This window comes from Pongo pygmaeus, chromosome 4 (genome assembly GCF_028885625.2).
Source record: "Pongo pygmaeus isolate AG05252 chromosome 4, NHGRI_mPonPyg2-v2.0_pri, whole genome shotgun sequence".
In the NCBI taxonomy this organism is placed as follows: Eukaryota; Metazoa; Chordata; class Mammalia; order Primates; family Hominidae; genus Pongo; species Pongo pygmaeus.
Genome location: NC_072377.2, coordinates 101,053,877 through 101,072,152, shown reverse-complemented (window position 1 = coordinate 101,072,152; position 18,276 = coordinate 101,053,877). Strand labels below are relative to the sequence as shown.

The 18,276-nt window shown below is 39.7% G+C and overlaps 1 protein-coding gene across 1 annotated transcript in view; it reads left to right on the top strand.

The window, feature by feature from the left end:
* Positions 1-1,382: 1,382 nt before the first annotated feature.
* LIX1 (limb and CNS expressed 1) overlaps positions 1,383-18,276 on the top strand; it is a 51,216-nt gene continuing 34,322 nt past the window's right edge. The window contains exon 1 of the mRNA XM_054487804.2: positions 1,383-1,692. Within this exon, the coding sequence (XP_054343779.1) occupies positions 1,611-1,692 (82 nt within the window). The 5' untranslated portion in view covers positions 1,383-1,610. The remainder of the gene's footprint in view (positions 1,693-18,276) is intronic.

Genomic DNA, 18,276 nt, shown 5'->3' with positions numbered 1-18,276 from the left:
TACTAGAAAGGCTAAGGTGGGAGGACCTTTTGAGACTGAGAAGTCAAGGCTGCAGTGAGCCCGGATCACGCCATTGCACTCCAGCCTGCATGACAAAGTGAGACTCTGTCTCAAATAAAAAAAAAAAAAAAAAATGGATACTGCTAGGGACTAAATTAAGCCTTGCATTTGAATTCAGGAGCCACTCTTCTGGAAGCCAAGGCTTGTTGCCCCCCACAACCCTCCCAAATTTTAGTCACTTCTGTTGGGCAGGGGCAAGTAAAACCTGACGGACTGTCTTACAGCTTGCCTGGGAACATTTGTTTCCCTATTTACCCTTCAAAGTGAATCATTCCCAAGGTTGACTTTAATTAATTCTGATGTAATTCACTTCCTTTCATTTAATAATTATTAAAAATTTCAGGGCAGGGTGCAGTGGCTCACGCCTGTAATCCCAGCACTTTGGGGGCCAAGACGGGATGATTGCTTGAGGCCAGGAGTTTGAGACCAGCCTGGGCAACACAGTGAGACCCCATCTCTACAGAAAATTTAAAAATTAGCCAGGCGTGGTGGCATGTGCCTCCCAACTACTTGGGATGCTGAGATGGGAAGATTGCTTGAGTCCAGAGCTCAAGCCCCTCACTTGAGTCAAGGCTGCAGTCATTGCACTCCAGCCTGGAGGACAGTATAAGACCCTATTAAAAAGAAAAATAAAACAAAGAAACAGGAAGAGAAAATACATATATGTTTCTTAAGGTAGTTATTAAAAGACTTCTTTAAAAATTGAGACAGGGTCTCACTTTGTCACCCAGGCTGGAGTGCAGTGGCACAATCTGGGCTCACTGCAGCCTCGAGCTTCCAGGCTGAAACCATCCTCCCACCTTAGCGCCCCAAGTAGCTGGGACCACAGGCGTACGCCTCCACACCCAGCTAATTTTTGTATTTTTTGTAGAGTTAGGGTTTCGCCATGTTGCCCAGGCTGGTCTGGAACTCTTGGGCTTAAGCAATCTGCCCGCCTCAGCCTCCCAAAGTGCTGGAATTACAGGCATGAGAAACTGCACCCAGCCCCATAATCTTTATAGCACTCCTTTACCAAAGAAGAATTATAGTGAAAATTTAGATTTATAGAGATTATACTGTTAACATATAGCTGGCAGTTCTGAGCTGGAAGCTCTCTTGTCATTCAGGAAATTTCCTGGAGAAATAACCTTCCTGATTCCATATTCCTGGGGGCAACACAATTGAAGATAGAGGGCCAGAAGAAATACTCAAGTTAGAAAGCTGCACAGCATTCAGACAAAATCTGGTTGGAGAGGAAAGCCGTTTTCATAATTTAGCGAGCTTCCCCAGCTAGCCTGTAGGTGGGTGTGTTTAACAGAAGAAAGCAATGGGAACCCGCCTGTCAGCTAGCCTTTCGAGCTAATTAGCTCAGCATACAACAAAGATAAGTGAGCCTGGGAAGAGGGCCCCCTGAGGGGTCTTTAGATTCTGGGAAATGTCTGATTGGCAGATGTTAAAAGGGATTCCTTGGTAATCCAGTGCATCAATGAGCTGCAGAAATTCAGCCCAGGACTGCAAGAATTCAGGCATGAGGACACTCTGTACAGGAGGCTCACACAGGCAGACCCAAGATGGACAGAACCTTGGAATCTCTGAGACACATCATTGCCCAAGTCTTGCCTCACAGAGATCCGGCTCTAGTCTTCAAAGACTGTAAGTACTGAAGGGGGAAAAGTTTTTTGACTTTTTAGAAAATAGTCCTAAACATCAAGTCACATCCTATTTAAGTAAGATTTCTCCTAAATCTCTGCAGTCATATGCTGTGTTCTAAGTGATATTTTAACTTGTTCCTGACTTCAGCCAGAAGAACGATTTCATTTCACCTACAGGCATTAGGCGCTGGGTTATTTTATCAGTGATACATCTTGCTAACTATTTAGAAGTCTTTTCTACAATCCAAGACCTGCCTAAGACTTAATGAACTTTTTCTGATGCTTTTCAAGTAAAGCAAAGCTGACTGGTGCTGAGATTAAACCTAAAAACAATTTGGAAATGATACTAAAATATATCAATATTTGTTAACCTGTTTAATACTCCACAACACATATTAGTTATGTTAATTCAAGTATCGTGTTTGTCTGAAAATATTTGTTGCAAACCAGAATTAACAGTAAATCACCACTGAGCTTTTAAAGTTTGATAACAGATTATAATGCTTTAGTTAAAAGGCCAATAAAATGAGATGCCTCCTAACCTCAGCAACACACCCTGTGTGGACCCCCCTACCACCATCACCAATTTATACAGCATGGCAATTCAAAAATTTTTTTTAATGATTTAAAAATAATTCAGTCAAGATTTCCAATTCTAGCAATACTATTAAACCATTTGTCATATAACTTCATTTCTGGAACCAATTTGATTTCCTGCTGCTGCAAAACAGACTATCTTCATGTTGTATCTTATCTACAGTGGGTTTCATATTACAAAGGGCTTCTGAAATAGAACTTTGCTACGGAACTGCCCAAAAGGTAAAATGCATATGGAATTTTTTTTTAACTTAAATAGGTTGCAGCTTTCCTCTTTGTGAATCTAGTTATGTTTGTCTCCATCAAAACATCAATGGTTTGAATTTTTGCTTTCAGATTGCTGAATAATGTTCCTTTCCAGATGTCCTCTTAGCTTAGATTTCTCATATGTATGTTGAAGAAAGAGGAATGTTAGGCCATTTAATTCTATAAATTTTTCCTCTTAGATGTTCAATTGTAACCAATCTGTCCTTTAAGGCATAAAGTGAAAGCCTTTTCTTTCTCTCGCTCTCTTTTTAAATATTGTCTTTAAGCATTTGCCAATAACTGTGTTAGATCTAATAAAAATCACTCTCTCCACTACTCTAGCCTGGAGTCTATTCAGGTTTGTTATGTTTTTTAAGCGAAAAGGGAGGGAAAGAATGTCTCTCTCCTACAATAGAACTGAATTCACTAGTGAGGGATAAAAGGGCTCTCGGGCTGCCCAAGCTTTGGATAAATTGTAAGAACCAGGGTTCTTATGCTGACCGTTTAAATAGGGGAAGCAGTTAAAAAAAATAGGGGGGACGTTTTTCACTGGCTCATTGAAAACTTAATAAGTTCAAATGTGAAACTGTATAGCTCATTTTTTAGCTGAACTAAATTGCTGCGACTGTTTACAGTTTAGAAGAGAAGATAGACTAGAAAAAGGATTACAATAAAGCATACATTAACTTCTGTTATCCAGGACTTTGCAGGACTTCTTTTATATGGGAGAACAAATAAGTGTCCTGTTTTATATATTTCATTCATTAACATAGAACCTATATTTGACCAGAGAGCATTGCCTGTTTACCCTAGGATGGACTGCTACTCAGCAACTGCTTGCATGGCTTAACAGATGTGAATATTAAACTGCCGATTCTCTCCCTTCTTTTCTAATCTGAAAAATGACTAAATGACAGTAAGCCAAATGGCACATTTCTGTACCAGGAGTTTTCCTAACTTTAAAACATCCAACCACTTACCAATCTCGTGGAATAAGTGGGAATGGGCTGCTTACTTTCTGGGACAGGACATTAAAAGTCCATCTGGAGCCTATGCCATTGCCCTGGCAAGCTGTAGGTGCTGCACACGCCAGAGTTTGGCATATGGACCCATTTTCTTTGGCATACCCATAAGTTGCTGCCACCACACTCCTATTGGCAGCCTGTAAAAAGCTGCCACCAGCCTTGAATGGCAGGTTCTGAGCAGTCCCCTCTCCTCCTAGTCACTCCTGGCTCCTCCTCCACTCTAACCTGCTCCAAGCTCTTTCTGCCAGAAGGAAAGAGCTGAGCACTTGAGCACATCACTGCCAATTCCTTAAGAAAAATTGCTACCTTACTTTCCTACAAGATGAAATCTGATCCAAGAATTTTTAAAACCCAGCCCAGTTGAACAAAAGAGTAAACATACACAAACACACAAACACACACACAGGCACACACAAAACACTTAAATTTTTTCTAAATTTCTCTTCCATGAATGCAAACACAGTTTTTCTCTCTTCACTCTTTGGTTATACATAATGCAGGGAGTGTAAATGATCATGTAATTCATTTATTGCCCTCAGTTGGCTTTTGATTTGCTTAAAAACAAGCAATAGTAACTGAATTTTCTCTTCAAGTTGGTTAGAAAAAGCACCCAGAGAGTTTTCTGGTCTGAAACAGATGCACATGGGAATAGTTACGTTCATTTAAAGAAATAAAATTCAAATGCTTTCTCAGACAAGGAAGCTCTTCAAATGGTATTCTGCAATACATTAAACCTGTCATTTTATTTTATACAAGGCGTTCATCTGGCAATAGTTGTGATTTGTTTCTTTTTTTATTTTCTCTTCTAGAAGGAAATAAATTCCATAACACTTTTTTTCCTTTTCCCTATTTCACATTTCATATGAAAAATAATGGAAAGAGGTTTTAAATAAAGTGGACTCCCAATTTGAAATTTGTTCATCTAAGCTGACACTGGACTGTTCTCCCCTGCATAAATGTCTCTGTTTTAAAACAAGTAGCACTGGAAGTCTCCACACTACCAGGCAGAATCTCTGCAAAGTATAGCCTGTCTCCATATTGCCTTCCATTCTTGGCTTTGTGCAATATCCAATTTCGTTTCATGTGTCATGCATCACAACCAAAGCTGAGCTGTTCTAAAAGCAGCCCCTGTCCACTCTTTTGAAGAAGTGTGTGAACTTACTATTCGTTTACCACTGTTTGACAATTCCTTGCGTACCTTCTCAAAAGAAATCACCACATGACTTCAAGATAGCTATGCTTTCAGATCCTAATCTGAGTGTTAACTCTTCATATTACAAGAGCACAATACATTTATCTGCCATCTTTGGGCTCTTCCTTCAACCATTTAATAGTAAGGCTAAGACGTCAAGTCCTCATGTGATAGGCACTGTACTAGAAACATTTATTCTTCACAGTAAGCTAGTAATGTAGGTACTATTGTTGTTAGAGGTGAGGAAACTGAGGCACACAGAGGTTAAAATGACGTGACCAAGGTCACTCAAGGTCACACAGCTAGTATGTGATAGAGCCAGCAATCAAATTCTGTCTTCCAACTCCTGACCTTGAAACACTATGAGACATTGCCTCTCAGAAGTGCTAGTTACCATGTCATTAGTGTTATAATAGCAGTACAGGTTGAGTATGCCTTATCTGAAATGCTTCGGACCAGAAGTGTTGTAGATTTCAGATTATTTTTGGATTTCAGAATATTTGCATTGTATATACTTTAGCACCCCAAATCTGAACATCTGAAATCTGAAATGCTTCAATGAACATTTCCTTGGAGTCTCATGTCAGCAATGAAATGTTCTGGATTTTGGAACATTCTGGATTTTAGGTTTTTGGATTTGGGATGCTCGACTTATATCTGTTAGGAAAACAGGGGGGAGGAAAAGGAACTCTACCAGGAGCATAGAGGGAGCCCATTAAATAATCACATTTGAACAGAAGTGTGACAAGAAAGTGGTGAGGGGAAGATAATTTTTGATGAGATAGAACAGCTTGTCCAAAGACAAATTGGGCAATATAAGAACCATGTGCTGGGGGAGACAGAGACAGACTGAGGAGGCAGGTTGGGTCATGCTGACATGCCGGCAGTAGGGAGCCATTGGAGTTAACAGTGATCTTAAATTAGTTCTGGAAGTTTATGGCCTTATGTTGCATTGGAGAAAAGTTTATATTGACATTGGTTGGAGGTACACATCCGAATACCTAAGTTAGGGAACACTGCAGCTTTTTCTTAGCAAGAAACCATTTGCCAACTCAGACAAGATGCAAGATTTGTAAATGTCAAACATGCCTATGAGGAGAAACCACTTTCACTGACAGAAGGCCAAAATCAGGGCAAACTTTCTCAAAAAGATTGTTTAAAAAGTATCTTAATTGTCACTGTAGCCATGAGAATGAGTTGGTTTCTAGCATTGACTTATGAAGTGACATGTAAGATTTCACTGATATTTTTTCCCAAATTTTATAATGAAAAAGTAAGATGGATCCTTTACTAAGTGTTGAAAAATTGGAAGCAAATTTCTCACATATTTGAGGTGCATTAACTCTTCCATTTGGGAGAACATTTTTCTGCATGAAAGGTTTTATTTATATCAGATAGGTGAATACTTTACTTCAAAGAGTACATTTTTTACCCTTTGGAAAAACTGGACCAGACTACAGGGCTATTAAAAACATCTTAGTAATCATGAATCTAGCTACATGCAGCGTGAGAGAGCAAGAATCCTCAGGAGTCAAGTACTTTATCCACCCCATGCTTTTTAGTACAGTTATGTGAAATCAATCAATTTGATGATAAATTCATAGTTTTCACATTTCACAGAAAGGAATGGAGTAGGATGTAAAGGCTGAAGATTCTTATGCAGTAAAATCCCTATACATATTGCACTGCATTCCACCACCCCTGAAAAAATACAGTTTAAAACCACAAAAAAACAGCCAAACAAAAATAGACCCTATAGTGCTTGCTAGCTTATTTTAAAATAATGAGTGCATCTTAATTACAGTAATTTGAACTCTGCTAATTTTAGCATCTAAACTATGGATGTCTGTTTGACTGAAGCCTATTCAAATGCTAATTTTACTTTATTTATCATAGGGCCTAACTATTTTTATTTGAATTTATACTAAGGAAGAAATGTAAATTTTAGTACAGCTATCAATGGCATAAGAGCTGGTTCTTTTTTTTTTTTTTTCAGTAAATATACATTTGACAGAGTTTAAAGTCAAATGTATAAAAGTCTCAACCCCAGAAGACAGGCTTTCAAAATGGAAAAAATAGGTAGCTTCTTGATCACTTTATGGCTATATCTGTCCTAGTACATTTATTTCTCATAGATAAGATTTAACAGATCAAAATAAATATGATAGACACCTATCCTGTGAGATCAAATCTGGGACCTCTTCATTGACTGCTCTCCCATCTCACCAGAGGTTTTTGGTGGTGGTTGCTGTTGTTTTTAACAGTTAAGATTTGTTAGTCTGAACTCAATTTTAACAACTTCTGAAACTCATGTGTTAAGTTACAGCCCATAATAGGATACAGATGCGTAAGGGTGAGTTTCTAAGTTATGATCTTCTGTTTAAATGACACGGTTTTACTGATTATGTGCTACAGATTGATTTAAGAAATGTAAGACAACTTTAGAAGCCTTTCATAAAAGAATCTTTTTTTGTAATACATTTCATATTGACGTTTTAACCCCAAACGCTCTTACTTCTTTTCCTCCATGTTCAAATGCCCATGTAAGTTTAGTCTGTCAAGGTAGTTAAAACATTTCTATTTTAAAAGAAAAAAAAAGAATCCTATTGAAAGATTGACAAAATAGACAATTATTTCACTCCCCATAGTTCTTTATATTTTTTTCTCTGGTGTCCATGAAATGTTTGAATTATGGTTTTGGTTTTTTATTTCCTCCTGCGATGATAATCAGTTGATCCCTATTTCTATCTCATCCCGTTAAGCAGCTGTGAGAAACCATCATTTCATCACCACTACTTTGGCACTTATGGCCTGTGCTATTTAGTTTGCATTTCCCTCATGTGTCTCTGTACTAAGTGTTATGGCTTCACTGTGGTGTTTTTGTCCACACCTAAGTTGTAAGTTCCAGGAGGGCAGAGCTGTACCTTGCACTTTTCTGTAACCCCCAGGTAACTCCCACAGGGACACACACCTAGCAGGCGCATAATCAGAAATTTTTGGATTGCCAATGGTTGATTTTTCTTCCTCACATAAAGGGGGTAAGATTCTCCCATTGTCAGGTATTCTCCTTTACGATGAAATAAACTGTACCAAGACCCTTTTAAGCCATTTATCTTCTGACTCCATTATCACAGGCTAATTACATGCAGGGTTAAGTTGATAGCCAGATGATACAGAAGACAGCATCAAGAAAGTCGGGGCTCTAAAGACAAACACACCCACTCGGCTAGAGCTCCGCCTTGGATTGGCCCTATCACACTCTCTCAGAATCATTCCATATGCCATGTTGGCACAATGGCTTAAATTGCCCGTCCTTACATTCATCCTTTGGATCTACCCCCAACTGTGAGTCACCAGTCATGCATGCACCATGCTCTTTAGAGCCAAACTCTGTGCCTTGTGCATAAACCCTGGTTAGATAGCTGTGGCAGGATCTTGAGCATTCTTATAATGACTGTTTCCAGGGAAGGAAGATGCATTATACAAAGCCACATTTACACTTATTTGACCATTTTGACTACGAAGAACAAAGCAACCAGCGTGACTAATCCTTCATTGGTTGTCTAAAATCACTGGTCCTCTAAAGTCTCTTTTATTTATTTATTTATTTTTTTAATTAATTTTGAGACAGAGTCTCGCTCTGTCACCCAGGTTGGAGTGTAGTGGCATGATCTCAGCTCATTGCAACCTCTGCCTCCTGGGTTCAAGGGATTCTCCTGTCTCAGCCTACCAAGTAGCTGGGATTACAGGCGCCCACTACCACACCTAGCTAATTTTTGTAATTTTAGTAGAGATGAGGTTTCACCATGTTGGCCAGTCTGGTCTCAAACTCCTGACCTCAAGTGATCCGCCCACCTCAGCCTCCCAAAGTGCTGGGATTACAGGCGTGAGCCACTGCGCCTGGCCTAAAGTCTCTTTTAAATACAGTGCAATGTCATTACCCAATAGAATGTGAGAAATATATGTACTTTCTGATTGGATAAATACGGTACATCAGGCTTCTATTTAATGCAGCTTTTGAGATTGAATGACATCATTTGACCCAATGTGCACATATAAACCACATATGTGAAATCAGGCATGCTGCTTAAGTATGGTATACTTAATAACTTTTTAATTTGTCTTTGTGATTCCCTCTTACACATTCATTAATTTTCCCCCTCCTTCCTTAAAAAATTACCCTGTGGTTCCAAATATACATAAAATAAGTGTTATTTAAATTTTCCCCTAAATGGATTTACAGTTCATCGGTTTTAAATTCTAAAGGTGAAAATTAAACAACAAAGTATGATACCCCTTTTGCATGTTTTGCAGAGTCTCCTGAGAGGTTAACTTTGTAAAACAACCTGAAGGATCATAATTTCCTCAGGAATATGTTTGGGGTAAGGAGTGGGAATGAAAGAAGAAAAAAAAAAAGCAAACATAAGAAGAAACACAACCAGCTTTCCAGTTGCTGAAGAGTTAAGCTCTGACCTGGGAGCGTTACCAAAGGAAAGTCCCTCTGCTGGGAACAAAGCAAGACTCCAAGCTGTCTCAGTCCTGCTGTGTGCTGTGGCTACCTTTGAAAGTGTCTACACAAAAGAAAAAGGGGCCCGAGATTCCTACATGTTGTACCCTGTGTGTCCACAAGATTCCATTAGCCTGGCCAAAACTTGGCAAAGGCTGAGTATAGTTAGAAACAACTAGACAGCAACTCTGTTTGTCAGTGTCCTGGGGTTCAGCTAAGCCCAGCACAAGACCCAAAGGTACCGCATTTTTCAACTCATTTTCATGAATGGTAAATCAGCGTCACACCTTGAGCTTGCCCTTTAAATTGTTTAGGGTTCCTTTTCCTGTTGCTCCTCAAGAAAACTAGGAAATAACATTGGTAAAAACAAGTTGTACATGATTGAATTGCTAAAATACAAAATACTAATTAACTTTATTTAAAAATATCACCTGCTAGGGATAATTTAATTAAAGGTTACATTAAAATATTATATAACATAAATCCATATGTTTAGAGGCAGATAATCAATTTACAAATATGGCAACTGGGCACGGTGGCTCACGCCTATAATCCCAGCCCTTTGGGAGGCCAAGGCGGGTGGATCACCTGAGGTCAGGAGTTCAAGACCAGCCTGACCAACATGGTGAAACACCGTCTCTACTAAAAATACAAAAATTAGCTGGGCGTGGTGGCAGGTGCCTGTACTCCCAGCTACTCAGGAAGCTGAGGCAGGAGAATCGCTTCAACCCGGGAGGTGGAGGCTGCAGTGAGCTGAGAAAGCGCCATTACACACCAGCTGGGCGACAAAAGTGAAACTCCATCTCAAAAAAAAAAAAAAAATGGTAATCATCTTGAAAGCCTCTTAATGATTTATCCTTAAATGGCAGCCTTTCCAATTTGTCTTTGTTTTTGACAAGGGAAATTCTACCCAGCTAGAATATTTCCCCATGTAAGTCTTAAAGAAATTTGTTCTTTTTTTTCTATCAAATTTATAATGGATTTTTAAGATCCCTTTTTGTGGACAAATGACTGTCTTCTATGCAGGACTTGTGTCATATTAGGTAATTGAACTAAGCAATGAACTATATTGTTTCTACTTTCCTGAAGCATACACTGTTATGAAAATTAATTTAAAATAAAATTAGCTCCTCATAGTAGTTTTTGCTAGGAGCAGGTCTATTGCCTTTAGCATCCATTGGAAAGTGAAAAATTGGGACCAAAAAAATCCACATTTTCAAATTTTGAGACATGTAGCATTTTATCCATTTATTTTCTGGCTATTAGGGAGTTCTGACTTTACCAGTGAATGTTATCAAAAGATCTTTCTCTTTTCTATCCCTGAACTCTGCACCTGTCTTGGAAATAAATAGCACAATGTGTTCAATTAGAGAATCTTCAGGTTGTAGACTATTTCTGGACTATTTAACGACTTAGTTTCCAATACAGGAACGTTAGTTTCAAAGATGCAATATGAAAACATATATTCATGCCTTTTCTTTTCTTCCTTTACTTCCTCCAGTCACAAATAATAGCTAACACTCTAGTACTTACTATGTGTGAAGTTCTTTTCTGAGCATTTTCCATTTTAAGCCTTACAGCACCGCAGTGATGTAGACACTACGTTCCACAGATGAGGAACTGAGGCATGGGGTGGTTAGATATCTTGCAGTGATAGAAACAGGATTCAAACCCAGACAGTCTGGCTTCAGAGAACAGGCTTTTAACTACTGAGGAAACTTCCTGTCTGTTGATAAAAAGTGGAGAGACAAGATTCAGTGCATATTTTATTGTGTAATGAACTCATGCCTGTATTTGAGGACTCTTCTATAACAAACCCTGTAATCCATGCAGCATTTAAACTCTCTACATCTCAAACTTTCCCTATGGAAACATAGATCATATATGCTTATTGGCATCCTCATTGTGTCCAATCTGTGAAATTAAAAATACAATTTTACATATATATACACAAATGATAAGCCCTGAATGTTGAGTATGATGCCCTCTGGGTGTCCAATTACTGATGTCCTTCTCTGAAGAGGCTTCATCTCCTTCCAGGCTGCAGAAGGAACACTCTCTTGCTTAATCATCTCCTACCCACTTCTAGTGGGTTTTTCTGCCCAGGCCCCTCTCAGAGAAATGTTCTACCTTGGGCTCACCCAGATACACAACAGCAATCATACATTCTGTCTGGGGATCCAGGCCCTTCCTTGTGGCTCCACCTCTTCATGGATGGAGCCACCACAGGCAGCACAGCACCTTTGGCAAGGGCAAAGGACAAGGGACTCTGTTCCTACCCTTCTCTCCTGCTTGGGTAAAGCTGGGACACCAGGGCAATAGGGTTCACATCCAGTTATTAAAAGAAGCTAAGTCCTCTCACCCAGTCTCTTGTCAAATCATATCCCTTCCTACTGGCACTCTTTCCTATTGCTCCCTACACAGTTCCTCAGTGGGAGTATCATTATTTCTCTCCCTTCACCCATCCCTCCCTCAACCTCATTCCTCTGAGAAGGGCTCAGCTTAGGCCTTTTTCCTACACAAATTTTTCCTGACCTTTTCAGCCCACATTCATCTACTCTTCCCCTTGCATTTATTTAATTATTTGGCCATAAATTTTACATTTTACATGTCACTTTAACATCATCTCTGTTCCACAATTTAGCACTCTAATATTTTGTTCACTAATTATATGATGAATATATTATTTCTCCAGTCGGATTGTAAATCTCCGTGGGCAGAGACCTGTCTTGGATTTTTCTATTACTTCATAGCATCAAGGTCAGGGTCAGCACATAGACATGCCAATGCCACATTGCAGGTTAATTATGGTGTTCTGTTCCACTGATCCCATATGGTATTTTTCAGTTCTTTTCAACAGAGTGCTTCAGGCAGTCAACATAAATCAATTAGTGTTGGCATCCAAGACAAACAGACTTTTTATCCCTGTTCAGGACTTTCCTAAGCATTAGTTCTTGTGAAGGTACAACCCAAGTGAGTAGGCAGCCAGCAACCACGTTTCTACCCTGACCAGGCTTCATCTCTCTCTACCCACTTTGCCATCCCCAGCTGAGACATGGTTGCCACCAATACACCCATGTTGTGTGAACACCATCGTGGTCTATCCATGAAACCTCCTATTCCAGAATTAAGTCCTGACCACGCTGTGGATCACAGTGACTTCACTTACTTTCTACATGTTCATTCAATTGCACTAAAGCTGTTTAGACTATGTCGAGGTTTCTTAGATTCCAAATGAATTCAATGACTGCTTCTAGGTGAGTATCCAGCCTGTGCTGGATACCAAGGAGGCTACAGAGAAGAATGAGCCAGAGTTGCTGCCCTCTAGAATTCCAGTCTGCTGTGAGTTAAGTAACAGAAAACTGTATTCTGTAAGATGAATTGTTACCACACGGCATTTCATTCCTCTGGCCAGAAGGAAGTACAGCCAAGTCTGACTGGATACATTTAGCCAGGAGCACCACATCCATTTTATTAGCATGGTTTATAGGATATTAAGTGCTAAGACATAGGGCCACTCATGGAATAAGAGTTCAGAAAAGCAGGTACATGTGAGTAGGAGCCAGCGAGTAAGACACAATGGAGGAGGTGTCGTTTCCCCTGAAGTGTGGGAGTAGACTGGATAGAAGGAAGGGAGGGGAGGGACACAACACTCAAAATAGGAGGGAGAACTTGAACCAAGGTACAGATAACAAATAAGCAATATGTGTTCAGGGAGGTGTAATGAGACTGTCCAGGCTGAAGCCAATCAGGAATTTCTGCTGGAGAGGGTCAAGGGTTAAATAACCAAGGTGTTCCATGTTGCTGGATGTCTTCATCAGTTAACTGGGAAAGCCTCAATGCTGAACTTTATAATAAAAAAAAGGAAGCTTCAGGAAGGGGAAAATGAAAACCTCACTTACAAGAGACTTGCTTGGGGATCTAATACTACTCTGAAAACTCTGTTGTGTTTAAATTTCAAAATACAATGAAGAAGAAAGTAGCCACACTAATTTCTATAAACTACATAGCACATTTTCTTGCTATTGAAACACAAAACATTTAAAACTCCTGTAGGGGCCTATCACCGTGTTAGAGAAAGCAATTAGGGGTAATAGAATGAATTAAGAAGCTCGATCTGCAAAGTCACTTCAGAGGTACACTGCTTTCTTTACTGTCAGCAGTTCTAAGCTGATAGAAATCACAAAAAGGAACTGGATTTCATGCTATTATTAATATTCCTCCTAACACTTCTCTCTCCTTCTACTTCTTAACGTCCCTTGCCTCGGCAAGGGATTTGATATTCTGCTTCTTTATTGTAACTTTATCAGTTAAACATCAGTTACCTTGACAAAAGCAAACCCAAAAGATGATTTGTGAAAGTTAAAGGCAGAACCAGAAGTGTTGCTCAGCTCATCCTTAATTCAGTGTCAGCCCAACTGCTACCCCTCTGCTTTCTCCAGAGCTCCAAGCTTAGGAGTCACTGCTTCCTGTGTCCAGTGTCTAGATTCGCTGTATGACTGATTTATCTTGTCCTGGCTGTGGATAAAGTCCCTTCACCTTAGTGTCCACTGGGAGAGAGTGGAAACTTTTCAAAAAGAACTTTACTAAACTTTCGGAGAAATAATGCAAAGCCATAGATAATGTGTTTCCGACTGTAGCTTCCTGACCCTGAGGTGGAAGGCACAACCAGGCAGAGACCTGGCCTTGCCAGAAGGCTCATGTCCCTCTACCAGGGAAACCAAGCCCCTCAGCAATCTCTGTCATTGAGTCTTATTTCTCGAGGTCCCTCCTTTGTTCTTTGAAAGAAAGGGCTGGAATGAGAGGCTCAGTCACAGCCCCTCCTGAGCCAGTTTGTGGGTATTTACACCATTGTTTAAACCAGAGCAGTTGGCTGAAGATTGATGATAAGGATATCTGTTTACATGCACATGGACTGCTCATTCCGTATGACAATTCCAAGCTGGAAACGTGTCATATGACTTGTTTGAAAATATGCAAATAAAGTCTTTTCTTTCATTTGACTTTGTCAAGAACAAATGTCAGAAAAATGACCCACGGAAAAAGGTAAATGAAGTAATTCTTGGGGAAGGCTCTCATGCCTACAGTACCAACAACCTCACAAATGCAGCCCATCTTCTATACCTTTGATAACATTCAAATACTTGACTAACATTTATTATGTTTCTACTATGTTCCAGGGGTTGTGGGGAAATGATATAATTCTTTCTCCAATGAGCATTGTCTATTATTACCGATAGACAGCATGAAAATAACTTAAGTTCTATTATATTACGGAGTATCTCAGGATAAACCAAGAACATGGACTATAGAAGCAAAACTAGGTTAAAAATCCTAGGTCTAAGACTTAGTAGCTGTGTGATTACACCTTCAACTTCTTTTTTTTTCCTTTGTAGGATGTGAATGATAATACCTATTTCAAGGGGGTGCTGTAAGGATGAAATGGGAAAATGCATATAATAGGCACATTGGGAGGATAGGAATGGTCACTTCTTCCTACAGCAAGGCCTCTCAAATTTTAACATGCACCAGTTTTGTTTTGTTTTTTAATCTTGTTAAGAAGCAGATTATATTTCAGAAGGCCTAGGGTGGAGCCTGAGATCCTGCATTTTTAACAAGTTCCTAAGTGATATCCATGATGTTTCTTGGGGGTAGGGCGTGCACTTTCATTAGCAAGGGCTTTGAGATTATTTTATTTTTGTTTTTGAGAAACTGATGCTGGAAGCAAGTCTTGAAAAAGAGTAGGTACCATTCAAGAAGACAATAGACAGAGGAAAGAAGGGCATTCCAGGAGGATGAATGGAAGTACTGGCTTTTGAGAAGCATAAGAAGCATAGGGAGTGAGGAACCTGAAGGGTGAACTTGGGGAGGGGAGGTTAGGACAAGAGAGAATAGTGAGACATAGGGTCTTCTACGCCTTGCCAAGGAGTTATTCATTCCATAGTTAATAAGGGACCCACAGAAGGACTTGAAGATGTGAGTGATTTGATTGGCTATGAGATTCAGTGATATTACCCTGAAAACAGTAGGAGTATAGGTTGGATGGGAGGCTGGTTGGAGTCAGGAGGGTATTGTGGTATGCTTGATGAGATACAGTGAGCATGAACCAATGCAGTAATGGTAGTACAGACTGAAAGAAACTGATGCTGATGGGAGACATCAGGATACGAAACTGACAAAACTTGGGCATTTATTAGATATTGAAAGAGGAAATGAAGTTTAAGGTTTATGCCCAGTTTCTGATTTAGGTAACTAGGTAGATGATAACATCACTTTTTTTTGTAACCCAGGAGAAAGAAAAGTAATTCAGGAGGAAGAGAAGAGTTTATGAAAAAGAAAATGAGTTGAGTTTGAAAATATGTTGAGTTTTTGCAACATCCAAATGGCAGTGTCTGATAACAAAATTGGAGATGCAGGAGAATAGTTTGGGAGCTGTCTGTGTATATTATGGTGGGTTCTGTCATTCAAGGAGAATAGCTGGAAGAGAAGCAAGAGGAGACAAGACAAGATTTCCATGCTAGCCAACATGAGTAGTGAGCAGAGGAAGAGAAATCCACAAAAGACACCAAGGAGAAATGATTAGGAAGAGATGCAGACTGAGGCGGAAAAGCCTAGGGAGACAAGCTTTCTAGAAGAAAGTTATCAGCTTTGTCAAACACAGCTAAGAAGTCAAGTAAATAAGGACTGAAAACCAGGAATTGGTACTATTTGTAGGAATTTCAGCAGAATAATGTAGAGGAAAGCCTACATTACTTGCGGTGGGTTAAAAATAAATGGAACATAAGGAAGCAGAGACAGTCAATGTGGAATATTCTTTCTAGCAGTTTGGCTATATTGGGAGCATTTTAATAACTAGTAGCCAGACGTAGTTCCAAGATTGAGTGTTTCATTTAATTGATTGATTGATTCATTCGTTTATTCATTTAATAGTTGTTTTGAGCACACTTTTGGCTGCTGGGAAAGAGTGAATAAGGAGGGAACTTTTAAAAATAGGCCATGGGAGTGACTAAGAGAACAATTTCCAGGAAAAGCAGCCTCAAATTCATTTGAGACTGTAGGAAATAAGGTGGAGCTGAGCATTTGTGCAGATGGGTTCCTAGACATAGGGATGGATATTGCACACTTGGTAGCTCAAGTTTATTCTGTAACATGGAAGGCAGGGTCATTGGCTGGGCACTGAAGGTGCAACTGCACTTAGAGATTAACTATGTATTGATTGATGCCTGTTCTCAAACTTGGGTGATTTTCTTCAGCAGCTCTTGACCCTCTGCTCATATTTTCTTTGAAATTGTCCACAAACCTTGTTGATGCTACCCCCCAAAATAAAGAAGCATGTGTTTCATAAATAGAGCATTTTCTGATATACCAATCTTTGGAATTCCAAACAGCAAGCTGGCCTTCTTCCTTCTGCACTTCATTTGTCTGGTTTTCAAGTCGACAAGAACAGATAGAGATAGAAAGATGGATTGTGTGTCTGTATGTATATATATTGCACTCTTGGCGGGTGATGACATCTATGGGATCATCAGAGAAATCTTACAAAATTGCAGAATGAAAAATTTGAAAACTTTAACTTTTATTCACACAGAAATCTGACTTAGTGCATACCTTCAAACTCTTTAATCCCAAGAGCTTTACATGCCAAAATTCTTGTGTTCATTTTCCCTAGATTATCATGCATTTTACCTAGATTATCATGGGTCCTCAACTTCCTACCCCACTTCTCAGCTAAACACCAGTCAACAACTGACTGACAAAGTAGGAGGCTAATAGTCCTTGTTGACAAGAAGAGCAACAGGCTACTGGCATTAGTTACAGCCTTCAATCTTTAGGACATCTCTGCTGACTTCTGGAGGTCAACTGCAAGCAGAGACTCAAGTCAGCTAGCTCATAGATATTTGTTTCCTCAGGGGTGGGAGGGAAAGGAGGAGAGTAGGGGACAGAAAAATAGTTTAGAAGATAATAGTTCTAATTCTATTTTGAGTTACATCAACTAGTAGAAAATGTTATTTCAGGCTGGGCACAGTGGCTCACGCCTGTAATCCCAGCACTTTGGGAGGCCGAGACGAGCGGATCACAAGGTCAGGAGATCGAGACCATCCTGGCTAACAGTGAAATCCTGTCTCTACTGAAAATACAAAAAAATTAGCCGGGCATAGTGGCGGGCACCTGTAGTCCCAGCTACTCGGGAGGCTGAGGCAGGAGAATGGCGTGAACCAGGGAGGCAGAGCTTGCAGTGAGCTGAGATCATGCCACTGCACTCCAGCCCGGGCAACTGAGCAAGACTCTGTCTCAAAAAAAAAAGAAAAGAAAATATTATTTCAAATATTTTCAAAAAAATTAAAAAGCTCTGTAATGACCATTTCTCCACTTGACCATTCGATACCTATTTTATTGATTAATTCAAGTATCCCCTCACTACTGTTAACATTTTCCCAATTTCTTTCCCAAATCACTTCTTAAATTACTAAACACTGCAGTTTTTAACTATACACAGGCAACCAGTTCCTTAGGAGTTGCCAGAATTTGCCTGAACTATACACCATGAAGCTGATCAGTGACCTACGGAGGAGGTGCAGACACCTAGTGCTCTAGTAAACGCTTAGAAAGTGGCTATACAATGATTTTGCCTCCAGATCACACTCTGAGATACTCCAGACTCTCTGAAAAATGTCACTGTCCAGAATTTTAAAGCAGATCCAAGAATATATTCAGGATAATGGCAAAGGGCATAGATGCCATGTTACACAAAGCATGTTTGAAAGAGCAAAAACTATTTAATCTAGAACTTGAAAAAACATGAGTGTTGTCTGTTTAGTGTACTTTTCATATGCAAGCGAGAGATGTCACTTGAAAATGGCTTAAGGAAAAAGCAGATGGGTTAGATAACTTCAAGTCCAATCAAGGATCCTGGATTACGGGCGTAGCTGGAACCAGGAGCTCAAACTATGTCATCAAAACTTAGCCTTCCTCCATCTCTTTACTGAACCGTTCTCTGGGCTTTCTTCTCAGCCAGAT